The sequence below is a fragment of the Brassica napus genome, chromosome A6 (genome assembly GCF_020379485.1).
Source record: "Brassica napus cultivar Da-Ae chromosome A6, Da-Ae, whole genome shotgun sequence".
NCBI classification, from domain to species: domain Eukaryota; kingdom Viridiplantae; phylum Streptophyta; class Magnoliopsida; order Brassicales; family Brassicaceae; genus Brassica; species Brassica napus.
This window is the reverse complement of record NC_063439.1, coordinates 23,203,822-23,218,371: the sequence shown is the minus strand read 5'-3', so window position 1 is coordinate 23,218,371 and position 14,550 is coordinate 23,203,822. Positions and strand designations below refer to the sequence as shown.

General features: G+C 38.4%; 3 protein-coding genes and 1 pseudogene across 5 annotated transcripts; 2 read left to right on the top strand and 2 right to left on the bottom strand.

Annotated features, from left to right (window-relative positions):
• Positions 1-233: 233 nt before the first annotated feature.
• Positions 234-2,494, bottom strand: LOC125610023 (annotated as a pseudogene).
• On the bottom strand, positions 2,378-3,923 carry BNAA06G29240D. Its single transcript, XM_013791876.3, has 2 exons — positions 3,058-3,923; positions 2,378-2,841 (listed from the first exon to the last, which is right to left on the bottom strand). The coding sequence occupies exons 1-2, from the start codon at positions 3,557-3,559 to the stop codon at positions 2,762-2,764; spliced, it is 582 nt and encodes a 193-aa protein (XP_013647330.1). The 5' UTR covers positions 3,560-3,923; the 3' UTR covers positions 2,378-2,761.
• A 341-nt stretch (positions 3,924-4,264) lies between these two features.
• Positions 4,265-8,442, top strand: LOC106352203 (receptor-like protein kinase ANXUR2). The gene is made up of 4 exons (XM_013791875.3): positions 4,265-4,447; positions 4,526-5,269; positions 5,381-6,547; positions 6,849-8,442. The coding sequence occupies exons 2-4, from the start codon at positions 4,528-4,530 to the stop codon at positions 7,517-7,519; spliced, it is 2,580 nt and encodes an 859-aa protein (XP_013647329.2). The 5' UTR covers positions 4,265-4,447; positions 4,526-4,527; the 3' UTR covers positions 7,520-8,442.
• A 4,117-nt stretch (positions 8,443-12,559) lies between these two features.
• Positions 12,560-14,531, top strand: LOC106348780 (probable WRKY transcription factor 74). 3 transcript variants are annotated; one of them, XM_013788588.3, is made up of 4 exons: positions 12,560-12,747; positions 13,025-13,809; positions 13,882-14,007; positions 14,192-14,531. In XM_013788588.3, the coding sequence occupies exons 2-4, from the start codon at positions 13,055-13,057 to the stop codon at positions 14,337-14,339; spliced, it is 1,029 nt and encodes a 342-aa protein (XP_013644042.2). In that variant the 5' UTR covers positions 12,560-12,747; positions 13,025-13,054; the 3' UTR covers positions 14,340-14,531.
• Positions 14,532-14,550: the final 19 nt, after the last annotated feature.

Below are 14,550 nucleotides of genomic sequence, written 5' to 3'. Positions count from 1 at the left end.
CCATATCCAAATCTTACGGTTTTTATAAAATTATATCCATTCGGTTTATAAGGTATATACCAAAACCAAACCATATTGTCTATTTCGGTTCGGTTCGGTTCGGTACGGTTCGGTTTTACCATATTGAACAACCTTAGGTGGATCTGAGAGACGAAAACAAAATTACAAAATTTCTCATGACACAAGATCCTCTTCTGGATATTACAAGAGTTAATTTGTCTACATGATTTTAATTACTGTGCAAGTTTCTGTCTCTTTATCCTCTCTAACGCACCCAGAGTCTTCTCACCACCTTCCTCAGCTTCTTCCTCCTCTCTCTTTCTTGCAAGTCCTCCAAACACAGCAGCAGGAACTTCCTTCTGAGCAATCTCTACTTTATCTTCCCCATCAGACTCATCATCACTCTTTTCCGGAAGCTCAATATCTTCTTAGCAGTCACTGGCTTCCCCTCATTCTCACCAGACTGTGAGATGACCCCCGCGCTCACAAACCCATCTCTCCTCCCACCATCTCTCGACCTAACCGTGGTAGACACCGGAGACGCCATCAGCCGCCTCTCCAGCGCCGCCATCTCATCATCCAGCAAACCCGCCTTCGCCTCCTCCACGTCCACCATCTTGTTCTCCGGCAGAACGAAATGAGTCTGGCTGTAACTCGCGGAAACGCTTCGCTTCACCCGCAGCATCTCTATGTACGTGTCCTCGTTCCCATGCTGCACCTCGAACTCCTGCCACTTGTTCCAAAACTCCGGGTCGGATCTTGGATCAGCGTACTGAGAGGCGTACTTGTAGACCGCGCGAGAACGGTCGATCTCTCCCAAGCTTCTCTCCAGCTCTGCGAACTTTATGCACATGAGCTTCACGTCCTTGTGAGGGAGACCAGACTCTATAGCTTGCTCGTATATCTCCCTTGAACGCATCTTCAAAGAACTTATTCTCCTCGAGAAGGAAAGCGTAGTTGAGTATGATCTGAGGCGTGGCATGCATACACAGCTCTCGTGGACTCCAGCGTCCCCATGCTTTCCTCCAAGTCAACGTAAAACGACCAGAGCCTCAAGGATCTGTGCAGCTTCATCTGCACTAGCTCGTTCCCATCGGCAGCAGCGCCTCTCCTTCTCACTTCAACCGTCGGCACAGCCGTGGCGCGCCTCATCAGCTCCAACGCTCCTTTCAAATTCTTGTGCCTCAGCTCCATCTCAGCCCACTCGCACCACACGGTGGCGAGATGGTCCACGGTCTTGCAGCTGACCTGGACCGTATTGTTTGTAATCTCATTCTAATTTATTTATACCAGTGGAAATATGTTTTTAGATGTTGATTTGTTGTTTCAGGGAGGTTTAACATATCTTTTTGTGTGGATGTGTAGCTCATGAACTCTACTCACAACGTATGCAATAAGCAGTCTTTGGTCTTAACACCGAGTCAGTGACGGGGTCCTATATCGAACTATGAGAATTAGGTCTTCGTCTTGGTAAAACTATGATCTATACTTAGAAAGCTTCAAGTCCATGTTTGAGAATTGAGACGCATGGACCCTGATTAGTGATTAGTGATTACTGATTACTAGTGACCGATTGGTTAGTTTTACGAAACCAAGCTAGCCGGATGTTGAGAAGGTCCATTTCATTTCTTCATGTTTCTGGCCTGACGAAAGGTGAGAGAAATTGATGGAGAGAGATATTTGGATATATCTAAATATCTTAATTATCTAGATTATTATTTATTTTAGTGTTTATCTTAATTAGTTATAATTATCTTAAGGATTTTTAATAGTTTTAAGGTTATTTAGTTTTCATATAAATAGTCGTCTATGCCTAGAGTTGTATGGAGATTATTGATATGGATATTTTTATAAAAGAGAGGTTTGAAACCCTTTATTTTCTCGTTACGGCTAGAACTCCAGAGTTCTCAACGATTCAAGAAGATTTTGATCCTATGTATTCGTCGTATAGAAGATAGTTACGATCGTTGAGTTTAATGGAGACACAACTAGTAATTTTGTACCTGAAAAGCCCATGTATGAACAAGGATTGATTTTACTTCCCCACCTAGCCACTTTAGGCTGGGGGGTAGGTCCACCCCCACCCCAGGCAGAGTTAGTGAGCCGTCACCCAGAAACCTCAAGTGAATAGCGAGTCATTTATATTCTCTCAGACTAAATATGATTCATTGTGTTATCGTAGCTTCCGCAAGCTCTTGTGATTGGTGACTTGGTGTGTCTGTAATACTGGAGCTTTTGTGTTGATGCTGAAATGGATTTTTAGGTTGATTGGGAGTTTGAATCTTAAGTGCAAAAAATATGAAACTTATTGTTACTTATTTCTCTCTATTTTTAAATCAAGTAAATGATTAATACACAAGTAAAATACGGTCAAAAATTCTTCTGAAACCAATCATATAATAGATCCGTGCATTTGCATGATACAAGGCTCTTATGAAAAACATACTTCAAAGTATTTTTCATCGTAACCATCATCAAGTCCACGACCATACATTAAAAGTCTATATGCATACAGTACACGAATAAGAAAGGCCGTCCTCTCTTCATCTTGTTACTTTTGCAAAACTATGTAGAGAGAGAGCCATGATGATCTCTTTCTCTATCTTTTTTTTTCTCCCAAAACTTTCCTTTTTTTTTGTTATTTTCCTCCTTCAGAGAGATCCTACTTGGTAGGATTCTTTCTCTGTCCTATCTCACCAGCAATAGTAAAAAAACACAAGTGTTTCAAGTTGAAACTTAAGAGTCACAACGTATTCACTCATTAGTGAGACTGCATCACAGAACATGCAACAGCTTGTGCCCAATGCCTTAATCTTTGTTTTACTTGTTGAGGACTGTCCCCTGCACAACTCAATCCACAATGATTAGTGTGAGAATATAAGCTCCAAGAGTTTCGATGGGACATGATTAATATACAAAAACCTTAGCTCAATCCACTTATCCTCAATTGGTTTTAAGTTATAAGTCTAGGAAACTTAACAATTAGTCTATGCATGTAAATACTGACCATAGAAAATCAGCATTTATTAGAAGATGAAAGGAAGTATTTGTTTTTACCTGGACATAAAATCTTTAATGAATCCGAGTCGGTTCTTGGGCTACAAGGAATGCTGCTTGAGGAAGCAGAGGTAGAAGGTAAAGAGCCATCCCCTCCGTTGCTGCTACGGCTGCTACTAGGTGAAGGGAGAGGCGAAAGCTGCCTATGCACAGCAAAGTAAAGATCTAATGCTGGTAATGTGTTGCACAACTTCAGTCCTGCTTCTTCCTTGAATCCAAACCCTAACTCGATGGACCCTTTGAGCTCCCTTAAGTCTTCATCGGTTAGATCAGTAGGATCACAATCGCTGTCAGAGAGGCCTTTCTGCTTCTTTTCCTGAATCTTTAACATCTGACGTCGTCTTTTCTCCCAAGCAACATCTCGCGGTGTCTCACGCATTGATAGTTGCTTTGATAACCGCTGTTTCGGTTTCTGCGAGGCTAATGGTGCCACTTGTGTCTCAGGAAGTGATGGTGATGAAGACGAGATTGGTAAGGTAAGGCCTTCTCTTCTCCTCACCATTTTTATATCTTTTAAAAAGATTACTTGTAATGCAAGGCAGGTGATTTGTTCTTAGAATTGGAAAAGATACCTTCTGGTACAAGCTAGGGCTTATTTTACTACCTGTTTTCTTTAGGAGAATATAGCTTTGGATTTTGCTTATGAGTCTAGATGTATGTTCTTCATCTGCTGGCCGCATGTGAAAACCAACTAACACGGCCAACAAAGAAGCTTCTACGGGTCGGGTTGATCAGAAAATCTTCTGTATACTCTTTTTCTACCTGAAAATTTTGCCAAACCCGACCACATAAACTCTCACAAAAAGAGACTCAAAGAGCCTTTAATGGAGGATTTGAGAAAGTAGTTTTCACCATTGATTTATGCAATGGAGTCAAAAGCTATTTTCCTCCATTGTTTAAATTTGATATACAAAAGACTCATCCTCATTTATTTAGGGATCTTTCTTTGTTTAGATTCTTGACTCCCAAAAAAGAAAACGTGTTTCATAATTATCCTACTCTACAAGAATGTACATTGATCAAACCTGTTATTTTTTCCTATTTTAAGAATCAAGTCAATATAGTTTTAAGTCATGAATTTTATTTCATTAGTGTAAGAATTAATAACTCAAAAGTATATTTTTCTCTCTTCAAAGCTCTAACCAAATTTGCTTAAAATAGTTTTCTACTATTAATCCTCTCCACCATGGATTCTCTAACTACTTTCTGTTTCTGTTTCAGACACAACACCAAAAAAAATGAGAAAAATCCAATGACCAAGGAAAACGAACTGTTTGTTTTTGTCTTGTTGAGGTTTCTGCTCCTGTTTCCATGGCTTTGATCATACATTGTTAGGTTTGGAGAGAGGAGAAGAAACAAGCCTCCAAGTTTTCTCTCCTGGTTTCTTGAGGTAATAACAATCCCACTAAGAAAATTAACCTTTTATGTTCCTGAGGATTTAAAACACGTAATTTATCTAATGTTTCAGCCATGAACGAGAAAACGAGGACCCTGTGTTCCCTCCTCTGTTTCTTCTCTGTTATTCTAGTTTCTATCTCTCAATCTAACGGCCAAGATCTCGCGTTGGCATGCGGGGCATCAGAACCATCTTCTGATCCAGACAAGAAGAAATGGGAACCCGACACCAAGTTCTTGAAAACACCAAACACGGATCATGCAACAGCTACGTATCAAGATCCATCTCTTCTCTCAACAATTCCTTATATGACAGCAAGAATCTTCACAGCTCCCGCGACTTATGAGATCCCGGTTAAAGGAGACAAAAGACATTTGCTCCGGTTGCATTTCTACCCATCAGAATACACAGGACTCAACATTGATGACTCTTACTTCTCTGTAGCAGCTAATGATATCACCCTTCTAAGCAACTTTAGTGCAGCTATCACATGTCAAGCCTTAACACAAGCTTACCTCGTTAGAGAATATTCTCTTGCACCAACCCTAAAAGATGCCTTGACCATCACGTTTACTCCTTCAGATAAACATCCTAAAGCGTTTGCTTTCATAAACGGTATTGAAGTCGTTGAGATGCCGGAGCTGTTTGATACAGCTGTTCTCGTTGGGTTCACAGACCAAACAGCAGATGCTAAGTCCGCGAATCTTCAGACCATGTTTAGGCTTAACGTTGGCGGTCAGGACATTCCCGGAAGCCAAGACTCTGGCGGGTTAACTAGAACTTGGTACAACGATGCGCCTTACATATTCAGCGCAGGTCTGGTGTTTTTTTTCTTTTTTTGAATACCAGGAGGTTCGGGGTCGAAGCCCGTAATACTCTTAGGCCTAAAACCACAACATATGTAATATTAGTTTCGTCCCAGCGCAGGTCTTGGTGTTACCCTTCAAGCAAGCAACAACTTCAGGATTGATTACCAGAAAATGCCGGTCTCGACCGCACCACCTGATGTCTACAAAACAGCTAGATCACAAGGACCAAACGGAGACCTCAACGTTAATTCTAATCTCACATGGATGTTTCAAGTTGATACTAACTTCACCTACATCATGAGACTCCACTTCTGTGAGTTCCAGCAATCTAAAGTTAATCAAAAAGCTTTCAACATATACATCAACAACAGAACCGCACAAGGGGACACCAACGCTGCGGATATAATCGCGTGGTCAGGAGGGAAAGGTGTCCCAACCTACAAGGACTACGCGATGTACGTTGATGCTAGCAACGGAGGAGCAGGAGGCGAAGATGTTTCACTTCAGATGACTCCTTCTAAATTTGCTCAACCAGAGTATCTCGACTCACAGCTCAACGGGTTAGAGATTTTCAAGATGGACACGATGAAAAACCTAGCGGGTCCAAACCCTAAACCATCTCCTATGCAAGCTAACCAAGATGGTAAAAGAGAGTTTCGAAGAGACAAAAGAATCACAGCTTTTATCATCGGTTCAGCTGGTGGAGTAGCAGCGATTTTACTATGTGCGTTGTGTTTCACAATGTATCAAAGGAAACGTAAGTTCCAAGGAAGCGACTCTTACACGTCGAGTTGGCTTCCTATATACGGAAACTCACACACGTCCGCAACAAAATCTACTATATCCGGTAAGAGCAACACGGGAAGCCACTTATCTAACCTTGCAGCTGGTCTATGTCGAAGATTCACGTTGTCTGAGATCAAACACGGAACTCAAAACTTCGATGAGTCTAACGTGATAGGAGTTGGAGGGTTTGGTAAAGTTTACAAAGGAGTTATAGACGGAACCACAAAAGTGGCCATCAAGAAATCAAACCCTAACTCAGAACAAGGTCTCAACGAGTTCGAGACAGAGATAGAACTTCTCTCGAGGTTAAGACACAAACACTTGGTCTCCTTGATAGGTTACTGCGACGATGGAGGAGAGATGTGTTTGATATACGATTACATGTCACTCGGAACACTTAGGGAGCATCTTTACAACACGAAGAGACCTCAGTTAACTTGGAAACGACGTCTAGAGCTCGCTATTGGATCTGCAAGAGGGTTGCATTACCTTCACACAGGTCAGTGCTGCCTCTAAATCTCTAATAGGGGAACAATAGGTACGACCAACCTGTTCCAATCCCATTGTCCCCATGTTATATTAATTAAGACTCTGATTTTAATATATATATATATATATATATATATTTTATATAAAAAAATTGTTTAACGAAACAAAAGAGCCGTTTTTTTTTTTTTTATTATAATATATAAAATTTCATAAAGTAAAATTTTAGGAAAAGTGTAATATAATATAATTTTTAAGGGCCAAAAATTGTTTTTCCCAGGGTCCACTAACATGTTGAGCTGGCCCTGACACAGGTGCAAAGTATACGATCATACACCGTGACGTGAAGACAACGAACATCTTACTCGATGAGAATTGGGTTGCGAAGGTCTCCGACTTTGGTTTATCCAAAACCGGACCGAACATGAACCAAGGTCATGTCACGACCGTAGTCAAAGGAAGCTTCGGTTACTTAGATCCAGAGTACTTTAGGAGACAGCAGTTAACCGAGAAGTCAGACGTGTACTCTTTTGGAGTTGTTTTGTTTGAGATCTTATGTGCTAGACCGGCTTTAAACCCTAGCTTGCCTAAGGAGCAAGTGAGTCTTGGTGACTGGGCGACGAACTGTAAAAAGAAAGGGACGTTAGAGGATATCATTGATCCTAATCTGAAAGGGAAGATTAATCCTGAATGTTTGAAGAAGTTTGCGGACACGGCGGAGAAGTGTCTTTCGGATAGTGGTTTAGATCGGCCGACGATGGGAGATGTTTTGTGGAATCTTGAGTTTGCGCTTCAGTTACAAGAAACTGCTGATGGGTCGCGACAACCAACGCCTAGCCGTGGAGGTGAGTCCGAGGATTTAGCTGGAGAAGGTGGTGGTATGGCGGTTAACGTCGGCGGCGCCGGAGAACATGACGTGAGTGACTTGTCTTCCGAGGAAAGCAGTGGGATATTTTCTCAAATTGTAAACCCTAAAGGGCGATGAGGTAATTTGAAAACCGAACTAAAAAAGACATCCATTATTTTTGTTTTGTTTATGGAAATTAAGAGGAAAATGTGGATCAATCGGTTCTTTTTATTATTTTCTTTATGTAATATGTTAAGCGAACATAACCTAGATCTTCTTTCTTTTTAATTTACCCGTGCTTTATGAGTTAAACCCAAGTCAAAACACTTGTAAAACTATATCTATTGCTGTTGTTACATGTTAGCAAGATATTAGCCCTGTTCTTTTTGCAAACGCTGCAACCAGCACCAGCACTAGCGTTCAAAAATTACACATATTTCCATGGTAAATACACTGCTGGCTAATAAATAACGTTTACTCACTGGGTAAGAGCGGTTTGTTTCTAGTTCCTGAAACATGTAACATTGCAGCCTCTACAATAGCGGATAGTGTCACAAAGGACCAACGTCTGCAATCATATGTTGCTTTTGGTGGGCCTCATTGGCTGTCTGCTGTTCTGTTGCAGGAGGCAACTTAAGGTTACTCTGTTGCTGATTAATATTAGCAGGATAAGGCTCGGTTCTGAGTTTGGAAACCTGCTCTATGATTTCTTATTTTCCCAACAGTTTGGGTTTACTTTTTGGGGCCTACTGGCTTCCACTTTGTTTTTGGTTTTTTATTTTGCTTATTATCACATCCCTTTGGATGCAACATTTCTGAATCATCAATGACAAAAAAAAATACAGTGCTGGCGGGACAAAACCGATTTGTTTTCCCAGTCGCTGCGGCAAAAATAAATAATAAATCTGACTCTGAAAAAGGTAGCTGCATTAGCGACTTCCGCTAATTGTGTCTCCGTCAACTTGTTGGCGTCAGATTTAGTTTTCAAGATCCGTTCAGTTTGCCTTTGTCATAGTGATTTTTGTTGATGCTACAGCTGGCTGCAGCGACCATTAAAAGAACATGGCTATTAATTGGTACCTGAGTTAAAGTTTTCTAACTATTAAAAACAACGAAAAAGTGGTCTAGTAATTAAAATTCTAAGAGCATGATTAACCGGGGTTCTTAGAATGGGGTTCTTAGTGAAAGTTAAAAAACTGTCTCTTAACTTTTAACCGGTTTTTAAATAAAGACTTTAAGAACAGGTTCTTAGCTTTTTTAGTTAAAAGTTAAGAAATAGTTTCTTAATTTCCGCTAAGAACCCTACTCTAAAAACTCCTGATTAATCATGGTTGATAATGATTTATTCTTCTAAAATGAATTAATTTAATAGTGGTTTGAATTTCGTCTTATTAAGAGCATCATCAACCCTAAGAGGCAAATTTGAGCTCTTAATGTTTTTTTAGTAATTAATGATACTTAAGAGAGACCAATATATTTAGCTCCAATGGGAAGTTCTTAATTTAGGGTTCTTAAAAAAAACTTTATTAAACTTAATGTTTTTAAAGAGTTCAAATTACAGTACGATTCAATTGAAACCAAATCCTTAATCAAACCAGAAAGACAGAGTAACACTAACCTTTGCTCGTTGAACGTTTGCTCAATCACCCTTTGCTCGCTGAAGCTTGATCCTTCAATCTGACAACACCAAGACAGGAAAAAAAATTAATTCAGACATAACTACTACCCAACTCAACAATAAACCTTTCAATCAATACAAAAGAAGAAGACTATTACATGTATTGTTCCACCAAATGTACTCCTCTGCTGATCTTTTCTTCGTCTTCTACCACAAACACACATGTAAATATCAGTGCATTACTTTCTGTTTCACGAGACAGAACTTACCGAACATAAACAAACTTACGAACACATCATATTGAAATTGCGATCAGAACATCATATATAATAATCAATGACATACATAGCTAACAAAGAATAGAAGAACCGTTTTACCTTTGGATTTGAGGTGAGGCACTGAGGGAAAGCTTCGAGGAGAAGACCCACCGAGAGACAAATTGAGAGAGAGAGAGAGAGATTTTTTGCGTTTAACGCGTAACCAATGCTTCACCCTCTAATTCAGTGACACCTGGCAAGCAAGAGGCGCCCCTTCCCGGCCTTCCACAAGAGGCGCGTCTTCGCTTTTTTTTCATTTTTTATTTTTTTTTAATAAAAAGCCTCATTAAAAGGCAGCGTTAAAGATGCTCTAAGATATATGCGGATTTTCAGACTTAGATCTATTAATTTTTTTTGGTAAAATAGATCTATTAATTTTTCAAAAAAATATGTTACTTTACTTTATAATAATGTTAAACTTTCACAATTAAGTTTAGAAGCTAAACCGAAGTAGCCTAAAGCAAAATTTATGGAAAGTATCGTTCACTCATTAAAGAGTCGGAAATAGGCATTGAGGTTTTGGTTACTAATTTATTTGTAGACGTCGTTTTTGGATGAATGAGCCTTACTATGATATCTCTTTGTTAACAACTAAATCAATGCTGCGAAAACTCAAGTGGAATCAAGACGACTTCCCCTTTGGATTGTACTTCATCAGCTTGCGCTATGAAGCCCAAACAAAATACTCAAAACTTACTTATGTATCAACCTCTAAAGCTGTAAGCAATATAATAAACAAACTTTTGGTTCATTATAGAATTAAAATATTTCAAAAGCAATTTGTAGTGGCTTAGGAATTTGTCATTTGTCATATGGCACCGAAGTCAAATCATAATCACAATAACAGGCGTGGTTTAGTTTAAATTGATTATATAACTGATTCTTTTGAAAATTCTGCAAGAAAACAGAAAAGTTAGACATACTTTTTTGCAGACTGGGTATTTTACCATTATCTACGATTGCAATATTTATATGGTAGACTGGTAGTGTGTATATATTATAAAATGGCTCAATGATTTTGTCTTGGGGATCATATTCACATTTCATAGTGGATGTGGAACCAAAGGTCACTACCAAAGTGGACGATGGTAGTAAAATCATATTTTATGTCGACAATTATTTATTAGCTTTGCAATCATCCTATATATCATTTTAGACTTTTAGTACGCTCAGATTTAAACGAAAAAGAGACTTTAACAGAACGTTTTATTTATATATCTAACAAAGTTCCATACATGTAAGTTGTAACATATATGATATATCACTAAGTACTAACATCGTACCTAAATGATTTTATGAAGTGTATATCGAATCTTCCCAGATATACATATATAAACGTCGTCCTAATCGGATAACCTAGCTTGGTTATTATAGTTTTCTTTTCTAACTAAATCCAGTTGATTTAACAATACGGGACATGTGATTGTTAAAGTGGCACATGGATGACGGATACATATGTTACATGTGCATGATTGGATAGGAGTAAAGTCGAAGAAAGGAATGGCGATAAGATATGCATCGTGGGCTTGATACGATATCCAAATTTAAAAAGAGTAAAGGAAAAGCTTCATGCGTCAGAAAGATTATTGTCAACCAAATAATCGATTTGCTCTTTGGCTTTTGCTCCTAATGTTTTCGACGGTTTCGAGATCCTTATTGGATGCTCTATGTACTAAAATAATAATAATAAGGAGGTGGAGTTGGCCAATCTAGCTAGTGTGATGATGATAGTGGCTTTGTAGGTGTGAAAATTGACGAAAACGAATCGGCCATGGCTACTTGATCTAACGAGTAGAGGACGAACATACGACGACAAAGACAACGACTATAATACATAAAATATTGCTTCGGACAATACAAAAGTTGAATTTCTAAAATATTTATAGTTTACGAAAACTAGTATCTCAAATCGTAGTTGTAAGTATATTTATTTACTAACGGATGAACAAAATCGAAACTACAGAGTATTAACGAACAAAATAAAATTTATTTTCAATAATGTCGTGTGAAGAAACAATCAGTTCATTGCTACTTGACGAGAAGCAAAGAGAATCTTTGCCAGGTCAACTCTGTGACTCTTGTTTCGGTTTGGGTCCAGTTTTTTTTTTTAATTTTAATTTTGCTCTTTTTTTATGGGCGATAAAGAACCAAATCAATCATCTGTAATTTGTGTTGGAACCAAAAAATAGCCTCAACAATGTGTTCACCGTATGTTTTGTGTATATCGAACGAGACATGTCTCGTTCGATAAATGCGGAAAAACATCCGGTGGTGGTCTGCACATCATTACCATCTAGCGCTCTTATTCTAGAATTAATTTTATGTATATGCGTTTTTTTTCCAATTTTTAGTAATTGGCTGGATAATATTAACTTAATTATTTTTTTTAATCTAAAATAAGTTAAGATATGGGTTAACTTCCTGCGCTGATTTTGTACTGGCTCTTCGTTTTGCTACCGAAAGTTCTTTAGATACTGTAACTAGAGACTAGTAATGGACATGGTCTTAGAGGGATTAATTTCCAGTCTCGCATTTCCTATGGTCAGCAACGCATTTGGTGTTAGTCCCTGTAGTTTTCTTTTGGTTTATTTACAGTTTTAGTTTTAGCTATTTTAGTGTTGTTTTTATTTATATATTTTATTTATGTAACACTTTTAAGTCTACACTGTTTTAAATTGAATAACCTACTCTAAAAATCAAATAAATTACAAGATTTATGCAAGAAAGTTTCCATTTTCAAGATAAGACAAGAAACAGACAACAGTTCATGTTCAGTCAACATTCCAGTTACACGTGTTACGATGAAGACAGGAACATATGGACAGGTGTCGCAATACTAGCGGTCATTTGTCCAAGTTGCATGCCCGAGATTCTAAAGAATACATAGCTGGAACGTGGGGCCAATTAACGACAGTTTCCTATTTGTATTTTATTAAAATTTTAGAATACTTTCCACCCAGGACTATAAAAATGGCATAAATCTCTTATACATTATGCAGAAACTAATAATTAAAATACATTGATTATCACTATACATTAATTATTTTTAAATATTTTTATCATTTATATAAACATGAAAGATGAAAAATCATGCTACAAAATGTTTATAAAAATATATGTTTGAACTTTGATCTAAGCTTTATTTAGGAAAAGAAAAAACGTATCTACAAACGAGTAGATGCAAAGTAGGTCCAGTATTGGGACCTACCAAGAAAATCTTTTAGAGAGGACTCTGTTTTTTTCTTTCCTTCCCCTGTGACTGCGACGACCAACTCTCAAAGACCCAACTCCACTCCACTGTCTCTTCTCTATTCTTTTCTTTTTTCATTTTTATATTTTAATTCATATTGACAAAGCAGAAGAAAAGATTTGTATTTTAATGGGGCTAAGGGAATATTTGTGAAAGAACTTCTTCCTCTCAGACGTAGAAGGCAAGTCCCTAAGCTTGTATTTGTTTCTTCTTACAGTTAGATAAGAAAAAAAAAATATTTGCTTTTAGAACACTTTAACTTCTGGGTGATTCCTTCCTCATCCTTCTTCTTAATCTGTATGGGAAAGATCTCTCCCTTTAATCCATTTCAGGGTTTCAATGTTTTGGCTGTGCTCATGAGTCATGATGATTTGCTTTTCCTTTTACAATAGTTTTTAGGGTTTGAGTTCTAGATCTTTGGAAGCTTCTGACACATTTGATTTGATTGAATTTTATAGCTCTGAAGCTTGTGTGTGTGGAAGAAAAAAATGGAGGAAGTTGAAGCTGCAAACAAAGAAGCAGTGGAAAGCTGTCATGGAGTCTTGAATCTCTTGTCACAACAAACCAGTGATCCTAAATCCCTACTGGTTGAAACAAGAGAAGCAGTTATCAAGTTCAAGAGAGTCACTTCTCTTTTGACTAGAGGGTTAGGAGGTCAAAGAAAGATCAAGAAACTCAACAACAACTACTACAAGTTTATATCTCCTTTGTTGCCCCAATACATCTTCTTGGAAAGTCCTATATGCAGTAATAATGCTATAACTGGTTGCACTCCGGTTCTAGCACCAAAGCCTCTTCAGGTTATACCACCTGCTGCTCCTAGTTATGGTGAACAGAGACCGGTTCACCCTCCACCTATGATGCTTAACCAGAAAATGTGTGTTGACAAGTCGTTTCTAGAGCTAAAGCCACCGTCTCTTCGAGCTGTTGATCAAAAGCCATATCAGTTTATCCGTAACCACCAGCAAGGAGTGTACTATAGGAGTAACAGTGGTTTAAACCTAAAGTTTGATGGGTCTGGTGGTGGTGGTAGTTGCTATTCCCCAAGTGTTTCCAATGGATCAAGATCGTTTGTTTCATCTCTCAGTATGGATGGGAGTGTGACGGACTACGATAGAAACTCGTTTCATTTGATAGGATTACCTCAGGGGTCTGATCATATGTCGCAGCATTCAAGGAGGACAAGCTGCTCTGGTAGTTTGAAATGTGGAAATAAGAGCAAGTGTCATTGTTCCAAGAAAAGGTGTGTGTTGGTTTTGTCTTCTTCTATGAGATAGAAAGTGTTTGTGTTATAAGATGTTTGGTTATTTTACAGGAAGCTGAGAGTAAAAAGATCCATCAAAGTACCTGCAATCAGTAACAAGATTGCTGATATACCTCCAGATGAATACTCATGGAGGAAGTATGGACAAAAGCCAATAAAGGGTTCTCCTCATCCTAGGTTAGTAAATAGTTACATGCTTAGCCAATGGCCTCGTTCAATGTTCAAGAAATCACTAGGCGAGATAGGCCCTATATAAGATTTTCGAGAAAAATATTTATGAAAAATTGTTTAGCTTATGACTGATTTGCTGCCTAGACCGATTTTTAGAACACTAGTTTTTAATATTGCTCTCTCGTTACAGGGGATACTATAAATGCAGCAGCGTGCGAGGTTGTCCAGCAAGGAAGCATGTTGAACGATGTGTAGACGAAACTTCGATGCTTATTGTGACTTATGAAGGTGAGCATAACCATGCGAGAATGCTCTCCTCCCAGTCAGCTCACACCTGATTAGCTAAACCGGTCTAGTAGCTGCGATCTGCAAGTGTAAATTCTACCTTGAACGTAGGTTATCGTGCATCACAAGTTTGGTTTCAGCCTTATCTACATATAGATATTGTTATAAATGTCATAATCTAGAATGTTTTTTTTTGTATCAGATGTTGAACTAATGTATCTGATATGATTCGGTTCCTCTCTGTTTTTCCAAGTCCATTAGAGA